Source organism: Sceloporus occidentalis, unplaced genomic scaffold (assembly GCF_023333645.1).
Source record: "Sceloporus occidentalis isolate IW3139 unplaced genomic scaffold, rSceOcc1.0.p SCAF_41, whole genome shotgun sequence".
Classification (NCBI taxonomy): domain Eukaryota; kingdom Metazoa; phylum Chordata; class Lepidosauria; order Squamata; family Phrynosomatidae; genus Sceloporus; species Sceloporus occidentalis.
The window spans coordinates 782175-801256 of NW_028317021.1; the positions used below are offsets into that span (position 1 = coordinate 782175).

At 41.6% G+C, this 19082-nt stretch overlaps 1 protein-coding gene across 12 annotated transcripts in view; it reads left to right on the plus strand.

The window, feature by feature from the left end:
• Nucleotides 1-19082, plus strand: part of EP400 (E1A binding protein p400) — a 161254-nt gene that overhangs the window by 81574 nt on the left and 60598 nt on the right. For 11 of the 12 annotated variants that reach the window (XM_089489865.1, XM_089489873.1, XM_089489866.1 and 8 more), the window contains 8 exons: nt 3374-3538; nt 5476-5570; nt 6219-6517; nt 7500-7702; nt 7823-7992; nt 17527-17723; nt 18096-18207; nt 18487-18630. In XM_089489865.1, the coding sequence (XP_089345991.1) occupies nt 3374-3538; nt 5476-5570; nt 6219-6517; nt 7500-7702; nt 7823-7992; nt 17527-17723; nt 18096-18207; nt 18487-18630 (1385 nt within the window). The remainder of the gene's footprint in view (nt 1-3373; nt 3539-5475; nt 5571-6218; nt 6518-7499; nt 7703-7822; nt 7993-17526; nt 17724-18095; nt 18208-18486; nt 18631-19082) is intronic. The other variant, XM_089489867.1, reaches the window with a different exon arrangement.

A 19082-nucleotide genomic window follows, 5' to 3' on the forward strand; every position in this document is an offset into this window, starting at 1 on the left:
TCGCAGCCCAAGCTCGGCCTCAGGGCACACTCTCACAGCCCATCTCCTAGCTGTTGAATGCAACACTCGTAGCCTTGGCAGTCAAGTGCACGCTCACAGCCCAACAATTAGCTGTCAAACACCACAGTTTATCTAGCTGCCAAGTGGGTTCAGTGGGTATGAACAGGTGAAATAATAATTCAGTTCTGGTTTCAAGAAACTTGTTTATTCAATAAAATGTGGTAGAAAGAAATATAAAAAGCATAGATTAAATATGAAGAATGAAAGCAAAGCATACGTAAACAACTAAATGCAAGTAACATAAAGGAAAAGGAGAATAAGTGCACACTTTAGCTTCACACATGTTAAGCTGTCAAAAGAAAGAAACCAGACACATAGCATCTTTGTCCGGCAGCACGCCATGGCAGAACACTCACACACACACACACACACAGTGTCCATACAGGACTATATGCTTGTCTGCGAGGCAAAAATCCTTTGTTCTCCACTATCTTATACATTATTGTTTTTTACTGCCAACTTAACATATATACTATGTCATCATCTGTCCTGCAGAGTCTGCACCAAGGAAAGGGGGAAAGTTCCCATGCCGACTGCCAAATTGTTTATCCAATCTCCAGGTGTCTGGACGAACTGGGAACAGCTTATCTTTTAGCTCTAGAATGCCATCCCTCCTCCCTCCTGTACAGAGGACTTTCCTTGACCCATTCTCACAACAAGGCCTATGCATTTTTACTGTTAAATGAAACCTGAGCGACACTTTTACTAAAACCATTAACTCCGGGCCCCATAGACAACTCCAGGTTTTTTTCTTCCAAGGAGAGTTTGGGCCTGATATTTGTCTAGGACCCCATCCATTTATTATTTTTTTAGTGGTCCACAGTAGTTTCAGAACTCTTCTCCAGCGCCACATCTCAAATGAACTTTTTTTTTCTTATCAGCTTCCTTCACTGTCCAGCTTTCACAACTATACATACAAATGGGAATTATGATGGCATGGACAATCCAAACTTTGGTGTTTAATGATATAGCTTTAGACTTTAGGATCTTGTCTAGTTCCTTCATCGCTGCCCTTCCAATTCCTAGTCTCCTTCTGATTTCTTGACCGCAATCTCTGCTCTGATTGATAATTAAGCCCAAGTATGGAAAATCTTGGACTGTTTCCATCTCTTCATCGTCTACTTTAAAATTCCAATTATATAGTTTATTTTATTTCTATACAGGCCATCTGTTGATGTTCACATGTATAATCTCTCTGAAGAATATATTTATAATGAACAAACTGTTGGTCTCACAAAATTTCATAAGGTGCTCACCTCCTTCATTTCATGATCTTAGGCCAAATTCTTCTTCTTTTTTTATTAATCTTTATTGATATATTTACAAATTAAAAAATACACAATGTCTTCTCCCCCCCTCCCTCCTTCTATTTCTATTCTATATCGTTACTATTCTTATCAGCTACAATCTTAAATATTCCCCAGAATATAAAGATTCATACCTTTATCTCACTATAAGGCTCCTCTTTTGAGTAATTACTAAGAATGTGCAGTATCTTATCTCTTAATTCCTATGCTTACAAAACCTCCAATGACAGTTACATTCCCTTTTCAGAGCACATCTTCTCTGTCTTTTTTTAACTATACCTATTTCGTATATTGAGCTGTGATGTCTATCTCACTTCCTCTTTCTTCTGTTGTTATTGTATTGTTGTTCTTGCTTTATAAAAGGCCAAATTCTTCTATAGTGTTGATTATACTTTTACATGTTGATTTCCTATGACAATCAATATGATCTGTTTTTGTGTGTAATCACTTTCCACCTAGATGTATAGAATCTTTCAATTTGTTCCTCATCTTCCTCGAAGGTGGAAGCGTAAACCTGGATCGTGGTTATATTGATAGGTTTTGTCTGGAGTCTTATTGGTATTATTTGGTTAGACTTCACATTGTTTCCCCTAACTGCTTTTGCTTCATCACACCTCGCTATATATGCCATCTCATTTCTTCTTTGATTTTCCAGAGTAAAGCACTGTTTGATGATCTGATTGAAAATATCTCTTTCCATTTTATCAATTATGGCTATGTCTCTGTATTCCATTTCTTGTTTTATGACTTCAACGCTGCACATATTCTATGTTCCTACTACAAACATTGTGTAGCTTCAGAGTTTTCTTTCACTTCCCTACATGTCAGGTTAGACTTGGGATTTTGAAGCTTACTTAAATTGGCTTTCTTAAAGCTCTCTAGTGAGTTAGTGACAGGAGAGATTTTGAAATGGGAGGTTGTATTTTTAGTTCACAGCTTCACTTGTATCTCTGTATAAGAGCTAGTTGAAGTTACTAGTGGTTGTGCTTAATTAATTGTGATTAATTAATTGTCTGTGTACATTCTCATACAATGAGGTCTGTACAAGACATGAAACATACAGCCTGTAACATCTTTCAAAGTTCATATGTATACAAAAGGTCCAGGAAGGTCATGCAGATATCAAAGACTGATTCTTAAACCTTCCAAGCTTGTAGTGACACTTTTGAGAGTGCCAATGTAGTGTAGTGGTTTGATCATTGGACTATGACTCTTAAAACCAGGGGTCAGATCCCTGCTCTACCGTGGAAACTCACTGGGTGACAATCATGCTGTCTCAGCCTCAAAGGAAAGCAATAGTGAGCCTCCTCTGGACAAGTCTTGCCAAGAAAACCCCCATGATAGCTTTACCTTAGGGCAGGGGTAGGCAACCTGCGGCCCGCGGGCCGGATGCGGCCCGGCAAGGCCTTGGGACTGGCCCCAGCCCAGTCCTGCCGCCGATTGCCGCCGGGGCCTTTGGGGGGCAATTGTCTATAGAAGCCTCAGAAACATGCATTTATGTTAACATTTTTTTTTAAAATCAGCAAATTTTTTTGCATGTCCTCCATTTTTTTAAAAAAGTGTCTTCCATTTGAAAACTTTGTCCTACATTTGTCCTAGTTTATTTATATATTTAATTATTTATTTTTTGGCTTCGGCCCCCCAGTTGTCTGAGGGACAGCAAACCGGCCCCCGGCTCAAAAAGATTGCCTACCCCTGCCTTAGGGTCACCATAAGTCAGAAAAGTGAAGAAAATGCTATGTTGGAAGCTATGTTACAAAAATCAGCCCTTTATAATTGGTATGTGTTTCTTCCTTTTTATTTCTAAAGTATAAGAAGGAAAATAAATACTTTAGATTAAGGTGAGGGCTTTTTTTGCTAAGTAGTATTGTCATTGCTGTATTTGTTTATAAATGATTATAAACACTAGAAGGAGCTAGTCTTTTTGTTTGTGTGTATGTATGTATGTATATGCTGGTTTTTCTTTCAAGTTTGTGACCTTTTCTTCTGATATTTGTACAAACTAGGCAGTGTCCTGCAGATTGTTTCAGCTCCTGGCCAACAGTACTTACGGCCTCAGGGCCCAGTGGTCATGCAGACGATGTCTCAGCCCGGAACTGTTCAAAATGCTCTGAACACTTTAGGAAATCAACATCCAGCCAGCTTGCCAGCTTCAGCAGTTACACAGCAAGGTAAGCGATTTTCCCGATATGTTTAATCTGTAGGGCACTTTAAAGAGCAGATTTGAGCAAATGCCGTCTCCTACTATTTCAGGTCTCTCCCTTTTCCCTGGCCTAACTATACAGTATAAGGTTAAATTGTTTCTCTGGGAAAGGTAACAGTTTCATAGAATCAGAGTTAGAAGGGACCATAGAGGCCATGCAGGAATTCAAAACTAAAGCACTCTCGAGAGATGACCATCAACCTCAGTTTAAAGACATCCAAAGAAAAAGAGTCCATCACACTTTGAGGCAGCCTGTTTCACTGTTGGAACAGCTGTTGCCATCAAGATGTTTTTCCTAGTGTTTGGATGGAATCTCTCCCAATTTTAATCCATGAAATTTGTTTTAGGTCTTTCCACTCCTCCCAGACCCCTACTTTGCATGCATAGACTGCAGGTCCTTGAACTAGAGCTCTCCCTCCTCTTTGGATATTTTCTATGGTCCAAAACACACTGCAGAAATAATCCAGTTTGAGACCACTTTAACTGCCCTGGCTCAATGCTAGGGAATTTCAGGAGCTGTAGTTTGGTGAGAGATTTAGCCTTCTCTGCCAGAGAACTCTGGTGCCACAATAAACTACAATTCCTGGGTTTCTTTAGCACTGAGCCAGATCAGTTAAAGTGGTCTCAAACTGGATTATTTCTGCAGTGTGTTTTGGAATTACATCTATTGCCAAACTTCCTCCCCTTCAGAATGCTCTGAAGATGCCAGCCACAGATGCTGGTGAAACATCAGGAAGGAAAATTTCTAGAACATGGCCACTTAGCCTGAAAAACCCACAAAAAACCTTTAATTTAATTTTTTATTGATTTTTAATAACAAAAACAGACACAAACCAAACCAACCAACACAAATCTAGCATAATTCCATCCTTCAAGAATCACACCAACACATATTCTTTCTGTTCTTCCATTCCCTAACATTCTACTCCTCGCTACCTATATTGACCTATTACCTTCTTAGCTATCCCTCCCTGTTACTGTCTTATCTTATTTAGAAGGTATTGGGTTGTGTGTGCAAGCTGTGCACTTAAATCCATATTCTCAAAGTCAGGAATATGTATGTGCTGGGAGTCACAGAGCTATTTTTTGCACTTGTGCAACCATTTTGAATAATAATTGGAAGTAGGTATTTCTGAGATTTTTTTTTGTTTCAGGACACTCTCACATACAGCACATTAACAGAAAAACTAAGGCCTGTTACAGACTGCCAAAATAAAGCTGCTTCGGGTCTCTTTGGAGGTATGCTATTTAAATGATTCATGCATCCTAAGAATCCAAAAACTGCACCAAAGCTGCACTCCAGTGCTTAGGAATGGAGTGTGGCTTTGGCGTGACCTCCGGACTCGTATGACCCATGCATCATTTAAACAGCATACCTCCAAAGAGACCCGAAGCAGCTTTATTTTGGCAGTCTGTAACAGGCCTAACTCTTCTTTATACTGTAAACCTGCAAAAGTTACCAGCTGCCCTTAACCGATGATTGGCATGTTGACAGCCCCTCTTTTTAGCAGAAATCAAGCTGCCATTAAAACTGCCAGCTAAAAACTGAGTGGAATGGCAGAGGAAGAATGGAGCACCCTTTCCTCCCCAACTTGTTTGTTTTTGGTTGTGACTGAGTGGGAGGGTGGGCCTCCCCTCCTTCCACCTCTAGCATGGAAACCATGTAGACTGACAGAGGATGCTGCATCCCTTTTCCATCAGTCTAATCAGTCACCTGAATGTAGTTCTTTCTCATCTGTTGGGAATAGGCAAATGGGTAAACACAAGGCTGGCCTGGGAAATTTCTCTGTTGCCCTTGTCTTGGGGTTGGACATATTCTAGTGTGTTGGAGAGGCTGACAGAGGTGTGTGTAGTAACTTCAAAAGAACGTATTTGAAATGTATAAACACTTCATTTATCTTTAAGCATATGTTCCAGGTAGAACAATGGGTACTAATTTAGCTTCGGGAGACTCAGCTTCATCTTTAAAACCTGGCCTTATGCATGGAGGACATTTACAGGTACTCCTACTAATGATTGCTTTATGAATTCAGGTGTCAGATTAAAATGGTTTCCCAATCTCCTTGGAATGGAAACACATATTTTTCTTAAAATAACATTTATTTTTTTATTCCTTTATTTTGTCAATAATAACATTGTTACCTCTAATTTATCAGTCTGTCTAGATGTATATTTTGTAAAAATAACTGCTATCTTATATGTAAATAAGATTGTGAAAGAAATAGGTTCCACCAGTAACATGTGAAAGGGACATTACAGCAAACTTTGAAAGTTACGGGATATATTTATTCATTGGGAATTGGGAGAATGATAGCTCACTTCCAAACAATAACAGTAACCCTGCTTAGGACTGGTGATAGTTGCAGTCAAGCAACATCTAGAGGGCCACATTGTTCCCATCCCCAGTATAGCTGCATGAATCAGTCCTATTTTATTGTGTGTTATGCAAGAAAAGCAGTCCTATTGGATTAGGTCTTTAGAACTGCATATCTATACCTATCCTATACATTTTCTTCGAATTAAAAGTAATTGAATTCAATGGAACTAATTCCCAGGTACATATGTTTAGGATTGCAGCTAGGTGAAATGCTGTGGCTGTTTCCACTGCTGTAATAAGGCATGTTGTTGGTTTTTGTTCTTTTGCAAAGGAGACTTATGAAGAAAAAAACAGACTTCTAAAGGAGCGTCTGGACAGAATCTTCTTTTGCAATGAGCGTCGCTGTTCCCGAGCTCCAGTTTATGGTGCAGATCTCCTTAGACTTTGTTCTCTGGTGGGTGACAGAAAGATGCCTCCTCAGTTTTCCACAACAGTCAACAAATGGAGATGGGCAGGCTTTGCCAACTGTTGCCTCTTATACAATGCCTCCCGGGACCATAGTGATCCACTGCAAGGGCTGAAGTGGACTCTGGAGCAGCAGCAGGACTCTCTGAGAGATATTGTTAATAGGTGATTTATAACTTGCACTCATACATTGAAAGTTAACTTGACTACTCACCTTTCAAGATAACCCCCCTCCTGATCCTATAGGGACGGTCCATAATGTTTATAGTGATGTTCCATATGTTTCAATAGAACTGAGAAGTTTTAGAGTGAATTTTCCAGGTAATGGACAGTGACAGTTTTAGCTACATGCCACTTGCCATGTTTTGGTTAGAGGTGGGTTACTAGGACTCTTTCCTTCCCGCTCCCTGGTTTACTCAAGGTTCTCTTGCAACAGTGAAAAGTCACAGGTCTTAGGATCTCTGGGGTTCTTAAAATGGCCATAGCTCCTTACTTGTGACATGGCTTGTTGAATTTCCAGTAGTTTTTCCCCATTCTGAAATGTTGAAAGATCTCCCCTAAGGAGGCTCAGTTACAGTAAGAGCTTTAAGTATTTAAAACTATGCTGGCATTTCAGAGTTTACCCTCTTGCCCCACCCACCAAGAGGAATGTGGTGCCTGGGGACCTCTCTGAAATTTAATGTGTGTCTCTTGCTGAAGGAGGTGTTCTTCTCTTACCTTCATAGAGGAGGCCAAAAAGCAATCTAGTCTATCATTCTCTTTCCTACTGTCTCCAGCCAGATGCTTCTAGATTAGGGATGGAAAATATTTGGTCCAGATGCTTGAGATTACAACTCCCACAATCTCTAATTTAGTTATACTGGTAGAGGTGGATGGGAACTGTTGGGAGTGTGTCAGCACACAACACAGCCCACAGCAGTATCCAAGAGATTGTGCCCCACCTGTTTTCACTGTCTCTTGCATGCTTCTTCTATAGCATTCATGAAGGGAGAGAAGGAGTTGCTGTCAGGTATTGGAAGCAGCTAGTTTCCTCAAGAGACAGGATTTGATTCCCAAGCTTTGGGTTAATGGTTCTATGGTTAATCATGTTACTATCTAGCAAGTAATATATCCCAAATAACTGCAACATTCTTGCTTTGTTTCTCAGGGTGCTCTGCATTCTGCCATCTGCCGTGGCTGCTCCTCCGTCTTTGCATGTGGCAAGGCTTCCCCCATTGTATAACCATAAAATGAAACAACTTAGGCATCATCTGAGAGAAAAGGCAGCTCCTTTCCTGCGACAGCTACAGCAGCTCACCACTCCACAGTTGCTTCAGTTTCCTGACCTCCGATTGGTGCAGTATGATGCAGGTAGAGATGTATATTTAAAAACAAGCAAGCAAACAAAAAGTTGGCTGGATTCCTCAGAACCAGGAACTGGATGAATGTGCTCCAGAAGGTTCTTAACACTTTACTCTTTCTGAAATGTAGGAAAGTTGGAAGCCCTGGCAGTCTTGCTTCAGAAGCTGAAGTCGGAAGGACGCCGGGTACTGATATTGTCCCAGATGATTCTCATGTTGGACATCTTGGAGCATTTCTTGAATTTTCATTTCCTCACCTATGTGAGGATTGATGAGTGTGCAAATCAGGAAGAGCGCCAGGTAAACTCAGTAACTTGGGCCAGTCACTTGCATCTCATTGTATTTGCAGGTTGCATTTGAAAGCATGCATTCTTCTTTCTACACTGCGCCCTCCTAATCTCTCAGTCTCCAGTGTGCCCACAAAGGTTCTGTTGTTCATATGGTGCATAAGAAACATAGCAAGCTGATTTATAGTTAGTAAGACCATAGGTCCATCTAGCCCAGTAAGAATGATGTAGCCATTAAAAAATATTATCATTTTTTGAAAACTCAAATGTTTCTTGTTTCTCTCCTATAAAGCATAATCTGACCTCCCCAGACTCCCTGATATGTCTTTTTTTCTGGCAAAAAGAAGTGGTGGTGGGTTGCTCTTTTGGAAGCGACAGGAATGGCCATTTACCTTTCAAATAGGTTGCAGAAACCCCTTACAGGAATTAACATAAAACACAGCCATTTTTTCAAAAATGGAAGTACACTTTTAGCCACTATTGGTTTTTGTTTAGGGTAGAAAATTGCCCTTTTGACATGTTGCAGATGCTCATTCCCATCTTAGAGGGTTCTCCCTCCTGCATTAGTTTCACTGAAATTTCAAGATTGGCTGGTGAGGTCATCCTTCATTCTGTTACTATGTCAAATTGATACCCATAAGAAGACAGCCTTCTTGAGGTAGCTCTGAACCTCTGAAATTTCCTTCCTGGATTATTCATTTGGTTTCATCATTGATGATCACCTTAGTTCTTTGGAGAGTTGATTTTTCTGGGTCTATTTGTTAAGAACAAAGGATCAGATCTAGTCCAGTGAGTAGTTGCCAGTGGAAGGGCCTACTTGTAAGACTTGAGTTCAGGAGCACCCTCAGTTTTGCTTTCCACAGCAACTACTATACAGAGTCTAGTGTCTTTGATTTAGAATGGATAAGCAGTTGGCAGTAATAGCCTCATGCTCCATGTATTTTGTCCAGTCCACTTTTAAAGCCATGTAAATCAGTGATCATCTTATGGTATTGAATTCTAAATTTAATTATGAATTGTTTGGAGCATTTCAGTTTTATTCATACGTTCATATGTTCATGCTTAAAGTACTCCTTCGTATCTGTTTTAATTTGTATACCATTTTTGGAGCATTGGTTGAAAAACTGTAAATGCTTTAAACTAATTATTTTAGGGAATCAGTGAAATTTGGTTATTTTTCAGCTGTCTGCCTAGACTAGCAGTCTGCCTAGAGTTGTAAAATTTCTATTTTGAAGCCATGGGGAGAAAACTATTTTTTAAAAAGAAAAGAAAAGAAAGAAAATAGATATTTTAGGGAAAATGGAAAAAAATGGAATATTAACGCACTTTACAGATCGAATGTCATTTTGTTACTTTAGGAACATAAAATGCATTATGTATTTTTTTAAAAAGTACAGTCGATTTTTTGTTTTTGCGGGGATCTGTTCCGGACCTCCCCCCACCGCAAAAACAGAGACTTGCATGTATTCAAGCCCCATAAGGGTTGCCCTGTTGGGGTTAACGGAGGTCACCCCTCCGTGCATAAACAAGAATGCAGATTTCAAGTCCGCAATAAAGGAGGGGTGACTGTACCATGTTTGACTTGTTAAAAGTAAGTTTTCCCCCCTGGAAAATTACAGTTCTTCGTGTTCTTTGTGAATCACACAAAATGGTTATTCTGCGCCTGCGCAGTAATCATCAGAACCTTCTGGAATCACTAGGGAAGACTTTTTGGTGGTAGCTCAGAGTCTTCCCACTCTTTCTCAGTTCCTTTTGTCCGCCACACGAGCAGCTTGAACGAACTGTTCAGAATCACTCCTCTCACTTTCAGTTTCTATTTTGGATTGACCTTCATTCGGTTTGACATTTCCTTCAGATTTGTGATTTGGATGTGAGTTGGACTCTGATTTATGGCATTGATTTGGACTGTTTGACTTCTCTTTGGCTTGCCCCACAACTCAACCTTGTTATTCACAAGCTGCCATGGCTTCTCACTCTTTTAAAAAGTGCATGGAGTGTCCGTGTGTGTGTGGGGAATTCCCAGTCAGGACAGCCATTCCAAGTGCCTCCTTTGCTTGGGTGAGGGCCATAATGTCTCGACCTGCTGCATTGCAAGGCCTTCACGCCCCAGGCCAGGAAAAAACAGAGAGATCTGTCTCTCTTGTACTCCCAAGTTCTGGCCCCTGCTTCAACTTCCACCTTGCAGAAGCCCCCTCCAAAGACTCTCAGGATAAGGAAAAATCTGTGCGTCCGGACAAGTGCAAGCGACTACCAGGGGATCAGACTGATCAATCATCTCCCTCTAAGCATAAGACATCATCTGAGACTTCTCAAGGCGAGGGAAAGAAACACAAGTCTTCTTCCTCACTTGGCAAGGCCAAAGACTCTTCCCACCATAACGACAGGAAATCCCTTTCGGGTTCAACCCTCGACACCGATAAAACTCAGCAGCCCAACACCAACAAGGCAGTCGGTACTGTACAAGCTCCTATCGACCTTGCCCCACCCTGAATCTAGTGCTAGTCATATGAAATCTAGCCTGGTCTCAACCTGTGTGGACTCCCAAAAGAACCATCACTCTCCATCCTCCATCCTCTACCAAGGTTCCCCTCCAATCCAAAGCTATATATCTCTCGGACAGGGAGCTCGACGGCTTGCCTCCACAAGAGCTGTCGCCTAAACCTTCCACTCCTACCCAGTTAGGTCGGTCCCGAGAGTGTCTCTCAGTCACTTCTGAAGTCCTTTGCTTAGAGGATGATGGTGCTCATGAATATGCAAATTCTACTCATCGAGATTTGATCTTCAATGAATATTTGGGCATCTATTACTTGCTGATGGACCCTTCTGAGATTTGGGACAGATGCTTCCTTCACAACCTCTATACCGACAAACTTCGCTCTCCCACTTCGCATGCTGCTTCAACCTCGGCGACAACCCCTCAATCTCGCCCATCCATGGCCACTTCTCAGCTTGGGCCAACCCTTCAGGACTGTGCTGCTTTTGTAACAAGTCAAAAGTATTAAATCTGCCCAAACTCCCTCCAGAGGCTAAAACACCCAAAATAAAACCTTGACCGAGGACACCATCTCAATCATCGGACTCAGCTGGAGACTTGGACATTGATTCTGATTGAGTTCACCCACGATCTCCACCTCGTACTTTAGTTAGCCATGATGCAGCTTCACCAACAGATGATGTAAAGGCCTTTACAGAACAGATGATTCTCATGGGGAGTGCCCTTAATATTGAAGTCCTCCACACCGAAACATTCAATCCTATAGACCAGTGCGTTCATGGCAAAGTTCCAACTCTAGCATTGATTCCTTCTCTTTCATCTATGGCAAAATCACCAAGTGTTCATGGACTGCCCCAGCATCCATGCAGTCAACATCAAGGAAAATTGACAGTGTATACTGGATTACTCCATCTGAAGAAGCTTGGCTATTTGAACATCCACGTCCAAATTATGCTATCATCGAGGCGTCACAGCTTCGCTTTACACCCAAGACCTTGACCACTCCAAATGACAAGGAAGGCCATAAACTTGATACTATGGTCTGGAAATTATATGCCGCTGCCATACTCGACTTCAAGGTTGCTAATTATTCAGTTTGTATGGGCGCATACCAACAACAACTGTGGGAGCGTGCCCTACCACTGTGCAAGGACCTCCCAGAAGAGAAGCGCCGCTTGGCAATGGCATTGCATGCAGATGCTGATTCCCTTGGTGCCCAACAAATTACCTCAGCACATCACTCCACTGATTGTGCAGCCAAGGTTCTCTCTGGAGCCATCACCCTCCAACATTATGATTGGTTGAGGTCTTCAAACTTAACGGCTCATGCCAAGCTTGCCATCAAAGATCTCCCATTTGATGCCTCAGGTCTATTTTATAAGGACACGGATGAGAAGTTGGATTTTAAAAATAAAATGAGGAACACTGCCCGTAAATACATTATGTTCACTTGCTCTTCTCGTGCCCCCTTCTCTTACTGCTGGAGCTTGGGGTGGCAGAGATCTTCCTACTTTTTGGGTCAATACAAGAACTTCCAGCCCACAGAACAATCACAGCAGTGCTTCCCATCTCAATCCTCTTCCTCATCTGGCAAGTGTCAGCCCTCTCAACCAAAATATAAACAGTCCTTTCATAAAAAGGACTCTGACCTGGGAAAGAGGAGGATCTGAAGTTCTGAAGCGTACTTCATTCCCCTAATATCTTTTGGGGATAGACTGGGCCTACATAACTTTTGGGTACTAAAAAATGTCTGGAGGGGTTATTCCTTCCCCCAATGGGTGCACAGCATGCCACATCCCCTTCAGACACCCTACTCGATGAAGTGCACTCCTTATTAGAAAAAGGTGCTATTGAACCCGTGCCACAATCTCGGATTCGACAATGCTTTTTCTACAAATATTTCATTGTCTCAAAGAGAGATGTTGGCTCCGTCCTATTTTGGAATTGCGCTGCTTGAATTTCTTTTATCTCTTACAAGTGCTTCCATATGGTAACACTCTCTTCCATTCTTCCATTGTTACAGATGGGACTGATTCGCTACGCTCGACCTCAAAGATGCCTGTTTCCACATAGACATATATGGGAAGACCATCGCAAATTCCTTGCCTTTTTTGTCGGCTCAGACTGCTTTCAATTCGTGTCTTGCCCTTCAGACTTTCAAAAGCCCCGAGAGTCTTTTACCAAGTGCATGGCGGTGATGGCAGCCTATCTGTGTCAACATAAAATGTCTTCCCATACCTAGATGCCTAAATCTTCATAACCCCATCCAGGGACATCCTGGTAAACCAGATTGACTTTACACTTTCCCTACTCAAATATCTTGGGCTGATAGTCAACAAAGAAAAATCCAACTTGCATCCAACTTGAAGAGTTCACTTCATAGGCGCCTTGTTAGATTCAACAATGTCAAAGGCTTACCTTCCAGCCGACAGGTTCTTAAATCTCAAAACAGTGGTCTGCACCTGTTTGTTTACAAGATGCATCAGGGCACATACAGCTCAGGTTGCTCTTGGTCATATGACTTCAACCTTTCCAGTCATGGTTTCTTTCGGTCTTTGATCCTGATCACAACCACCTGTACAAATGGCTCACGGTATTGAGAACTGTTGCCCGATCACTTCGCTGGTGGCTGGACTCGAACAATGTCTGTATCAGGATCCCCTTTTTACCACCACAACCTCAAATGATGCTCACCACGAATGCGTCCATGACGGGTTGGGGAGCTCACTTTGACGGCCTGTCTGTAAAGGGCAAGTGGTCGACAGAAGAGTGGCTATTCCATATCAATGGTCTGGAAATGTTGGCAGTCAAAAAGGCCTTGAAGTCCTTTGAAGGATTTCTTCACGATCAAGTCGTCCTCTTTCTCACAGACAACACCATTGTGATGTATTATCTGAACAAACAAGGAGGGACAAGTTCTCAAACCCTTCTCGACCTCACCATTCGGATCTGGGACTGCTGCATTCAAAGAAACATTATACTCCAGGCCATTGACCTACCGGGAAAAGAAAACGACTTGGCAGACAGGGGAGATGCCTTCCTCTTCCGCTGGTCTGACAAATGTTTTATGCCTTTCACCCCTTTCCACTGATCACCAGAGTGGTTGCCAAAATGAGGTTGGACCTAACAAATGCCATCCTCATCACCCCATGGTGGCCAAGACAACCATGGTTTGCACCTCTCCTCCACCTGTCCAAGAGACAGTTCCTTCACTTTCCATCCCAACCTGACCTCCTCACACTCCACAATGGCTGGGTTCAACACCTAGACATCAACACGCTTCTACTAGTGACATGGAGAATTTGTCACTAGATCATTTTTCAATCCCAGTTCATGAAATGATCTTGGCTGCCCACAAGCCTTCCACATGGAGGTCTTATGCTTTAAAGTGGAACAAGTTTGTTATCTTTTTGTCTAAAAATTGTATTCCACCCTCACTGGTGAATGTCCCTATTGTGTTGGATTTCCTCAATTCCCTTTCTCAAGCGGGGCTGTCACTTTCTTCCCTAAAGTGCTATCTTTCAGCTATTTGTTCCCACTACCAATTTGAGGATCTTCTTTCATTAATTTACCAACCCCCTTGTTAAAAGGTTTCTTAAGGGATTCAAACATCTTCACCCCCTAACCTCTATACCAACTCCGCCTTGGAACCTCAAGTTGCTATTATCTTGTCTCTCTGTCAAGCCTTTTGAGCTGATGGCCACTACAGATACAGTATAAGACTACTTACCTAGAAAACTTCATGCCCTTACTTCTTTGCGTTGAGCCAGTGAACTCTGTGCCCTCCATGTGTAGCAGCCTTACCTTAAATTTTTCAATGACAAAGTAATTTTAAGACCTAACATCTCCTTCCTGCCCAAGGTCATGTCAGCTTTTCATATTAACCAGGACATTGTATTGCCTACGTTGGCCTCAAATCCGACCACCAATACCTCAATGCCTCCATTCCCTTGATGTCTGGTAAGCGCTTGCATTCTATGTCAATAGAACCTCAGTTTTGAGGTAATCTGAGAGACTATTCATCTGTTGTTCGGATTTGAAGTTAGGACTCCCTGTTACCCCCCAGAGGTTTTCAAAATGGGTAACAGCGACTATTCACCTTTGCTATGAACTTTGTGGGAAGACTCCCCCAGCTCGGATTGAGCTCACTCCACCAGGGTGGTAGCAATTTTATAGAATCATAGAGTTGGATGGGACCACAAGGGCCATTCAGTCCAACCCCCTGCCATGCAGGTTTTCAAAATCAAAGCATCCCCGACAGATGGCCATCCAGCCTCTGTTTAAAGGCCTCTAAGGAAGGAGACTCCACAACACTCCGAGGGAGTGTGTTCCAGTGTCGAGCAGCCCTTACCGTCAGGAAGTTCCTCCTAATGTTGAGGTGGAATCTCTTTTCCTGAAGCTTGCATCCATTGTTCCCAGTCCTGTTCTCTGGAGCAGCAGAAAACAAGCTTGCTCCCTCCTCAATATGACATCCCTTAAAATATTTAGACAAGGCTATCATATCACCTCTTCCTCCGCCTTCTTGTCTGGAATGCCATTGGAAGAAGTATGCAGGGCTGCTGTCTGGTCCCAGCCCCTAACATTTATCAAACACTACAGGCTGGACACTAAAAACAGACAAGAGACTTCCTTTGGTAGGGCAGTCCTTCTTTGAGGAATGCATTAAGGTTTATTCCCATTCCATGTTGCCCTTCTGTTCTTAACAAACAAAGAAATGGCATAACAAAGTCATATTTGCAAGCTCCTTTCTTTATTGTTCAAAATAAAATACAGCTTATTGCAAACACATATTTGGTGTCATGACACTCCCTCCTCCAGCAACTAAAGCTTGTTAGTCTAACCCATTTGTGTGCTTCGCAGAGACCACGAAGAAGGAGGACAGGTTGCTTACCTGTAACTGTGGTTCTTCGAGTGGTCATCTGTGAATTCACACAAATCTCATCCATTCTCCCCTCAGTCGTGTCCTGCTCTCTATGTTCCTTTGTCTGCTGCTATGCAGCTGACTTTTAGAAAGAGTGGGAAGATGCTGAGCTTATATAGAGGGTGGCCGGAGCTACCACCAAAAAGTCTTCCCTAGAGATTCCAGAAGATTTTGAAGCTTAGTATGGCAGGTGCAGAATAACCCATTTGCATGAATTCGCAGTTGATCACTCGAAGAACTACAGTTACAGGTAAGCAACTTGTCCATCTTCCAGTTTTATTTATTTATTTATGTGTTCCAAGTGAAGCTACAACTGTTAGGAACTTCTGAACCTAAAAGGAATCTCCTTGCTTTTGCCAATTTATGAGGAACTGGCAAAAAGGTCCAGTAAGAACAAAAGTAACCATCAATTAGTAAAACAAAGAAAATTATTTTGTCTTCTTTAGTCATTATTATTATTATTATTATTATTATTATTTATATCCCTCCTTTCTCCCCATATAGGGACTCAAGGCGGCTAACAAATTTAAAACAGTACAAGTTAAAAATAATACAAAAGCATTAACATGTAGATACAAGTTAAAAAAACAGTTGAACATTTCTAAAAAGTTAAATGTTACACATGAAAAAATTAAAATGTCTTAGTGCCAATTAAACTTAAAGCACTCATTCCCATAGAAAGAAGTGAGAAAAGGAAACCAGCCATTGCAATAATGTGAGATACTTTACATAATCTTAAATATTTTATTCTTTATTCTAAAAAATATTATTCCATAAGCATTTACCTTCATATGGGGGGGGGGGGGATTGGATACAGGAGAAGACCTTTTATTGCAGAATTTTTCCAGTCATTTTCTGGGCTTTCAGTGTCACTAGTCTGCACCTTTCCTTTCTGTCTTCTATAAATGTGCAAGTTAGTTCTCAACTCTACTGAAATGTAGTTTAATTGAAGTTCCATCAATACTGCAGAAGTTATTGTTTTTCTTTTATAAGAACTCCCTCTATATTAATATTTTGCTTAACCTCTTCTGTGTATTTTGGTGAGTATAAAAGATCTTTCTGCAGAAAACTGATACAGTAGAACTGGCTTGAGTATTCAAAGTAGTTTTGCAAATTCTTCAGTATTCTTGATACTCTTACTGTACATCTTTTGTCAGAATGTGGTGTTTGCGAGCATGTAGCATGGAAAATAATTTAAGCATAATTAAATGTGATTAACTCAGGCCCAGTACAGACCAGCACTGTGTGCCGGCCTAATTGCAGACTAGGGTTGTGCAAGGGCTGAGCATTTACACACCCAGCAACCCTACCACACACCCCGGGCGCCAGATTGGCAGGCCACAATGACGTCACTTATGCACAGTGCTGCGTACAACAGGTGTCATAAGCTCGCACTGTACTCCTCCTAGGGTGCAAATAGGAGCCGGATTTTACAGCTCCTATTTGCACCGGGTTGGGGTCATGGCGTGCGGCTGCCACGTCCCTAACCCAGCCCATTCAGGGGCGGTTCAGTCTTGTACTTTTCAAGAACTGGCCTATTACCATGATTCTGGGGTGCACAAAATGTATCACATGTGGTGTCGTAGGGCTATTTTGGTGACCTCGCAGGTTCAAAACATTTTTCTTCCCTCCCCCAAACTTTTTTTTTGGCACAGAATGCCCCCAAGCATCCTCTAGTTGGTGTGGGGGTAATTTTGCCACATTGTTGGGATCCTCTGGGACATTGTAGGCCCAGGAGAGGCCTTGAAAAAAACAAGGGAACCAGAAGTAATGAAAATCCTCCCCACACCCCCAGTAGGTATTTGTGGATAAATTCCAGGCTGACAGAGGAGGCATGGATCCTGCTTGATTTCCCCATTGGCCATAGAGAAAGGGGTGGCTCTCTTTCCATGGCTAGCGTATAAATACGGAGTAGCAGAACATTAAAAAACAAACAGGCTAGTAACCTTTGTGTGGTATTTACAAAGCTGATTTAACACATTAATCCTGTAGGGGACATAGGTTTTCAGAACAAATAACACCGGTAATCTTTGGCAACTCATCAATGATTGCTAATACCTTGTAATTTGTGCTGGTTTCACTCGATGGTTTGCTTTCTCTTCTCTGCTCCCTCACCCTGTTTTCTGATCAAGGAGCTGATGAAGACCTTCAACAGAGACAAGCGCATCTTCTGTGCAATCCTTTCTTCACACAGTCGCTCCACAGGGGTCAACCTTGTTGAGGCTGACACTGTTGTGTTTTATGACAATGATTTAAATCCTGTGATGGATGCAAAGGCTCAAGAATGGTGTGACAGGATTGGCCGGTGCAAGGACATTCACATCTACAGGTGATGCTTGCTAAATTGCTGGACTGCAGATAGAAGACAAACACACAGTTGTATGGGCAGACATAGTGCTGTGTGAAATCAAAGGCTTTCACGGCTGGCATCCATAGTTTTTTGTGGGTTATTTGGGCTAGTACTCCTAATAGGTGTGCTACTTTTTAGGTTTAAGGTTTTCTTTACCATATGATAAAACAATTGTGTCCTCAAACAGTCAGTTTCTCTCACTAGTAACTTATGTTTCTATATGTTCTTTCAGCTGTTAAAAATCTTAAGCAGAATTTCTCCATCCTCCTTGGGCATTTAGTAAAATTCAGCTTACTGGTTTTGTGCTGTGTTTTCAAGATTTTGACTGCTCTTTCTGGTTTCTTTCCTTAGGCTTGTCAGTGGGAACTCAGTAGAAGAGAAGCTTTTAAAAAACGGCACCAAGGATCTGATCCGAGAAGTAGCAGCTCAGGGAAATGATTATTCTTTGGCCTTTTTGACACAGGTATAGTTGTTGTTTTGTCATCCTGCTTTTTGAAAATGTTTCATACCTTTTTGTGTTAGGCTGTTTTCAGAGCACAGACAGCTGAGCCTTTTTAGGTATTCCTTAGATTCACCTAAAAATTTCTAATTGGCTTTCAAATGCAGGTAATCTTAAACAGGATTATTCCTGCTGCTTTCTTCCAGGACAGGATACAGATACTGCCCTAAGAACTGTATATGAGATGTATTAGTCTTGAAAAAAACAACAATAAAAATGCTTTCCTCTTCTCCACCATGTTAGCAAACGATTCAGGAACTCTTTGAGGTCCATTCTCCAATGGAGGATTCTGGCTTCCGAGTGAAAGCAGAAGAGTTTGTGATGCTTTCACAAGAGCCATCTCCAGCAGAAACCATTTCTCCCAAAGTTGCACGTCCCTTTATAGAGGTAATTAAGCATGAATCCTTTGAATAGAAATTATAAAAGGGCAAAGTATAAGTGCTGTTTGTGTTTTGGAGTAGTCATGCCTTTTTACTTTTCTGTGTTTTTTTTCCATTTTATTGTTTAATAGAAATTTTGTAAAGTATTAATGTGGGTAATACACTGCTCCTCTGATAGACATTTAAACCTTTTTAAATGTATAGATTCTATTTAGATGAGCATGTTCGGAATATAAACAGAGTACTTTTTTCCAACATTGTTTAGGACATAAGAGAGAGACATTATTTTCACTGCAAAATTTCCTTGCTCCATATCACTTTATCTTTAGGTGAAGCAACATGGTCAAAAACATTGTTGCTGTATACCTTCAAGTCATTTCCAAATTATGGTGACCCTAATATAAACCTATCATGGGGTTTTCTTGGTAGAAGCAACAGAGATCACAAGAGACAATTGTC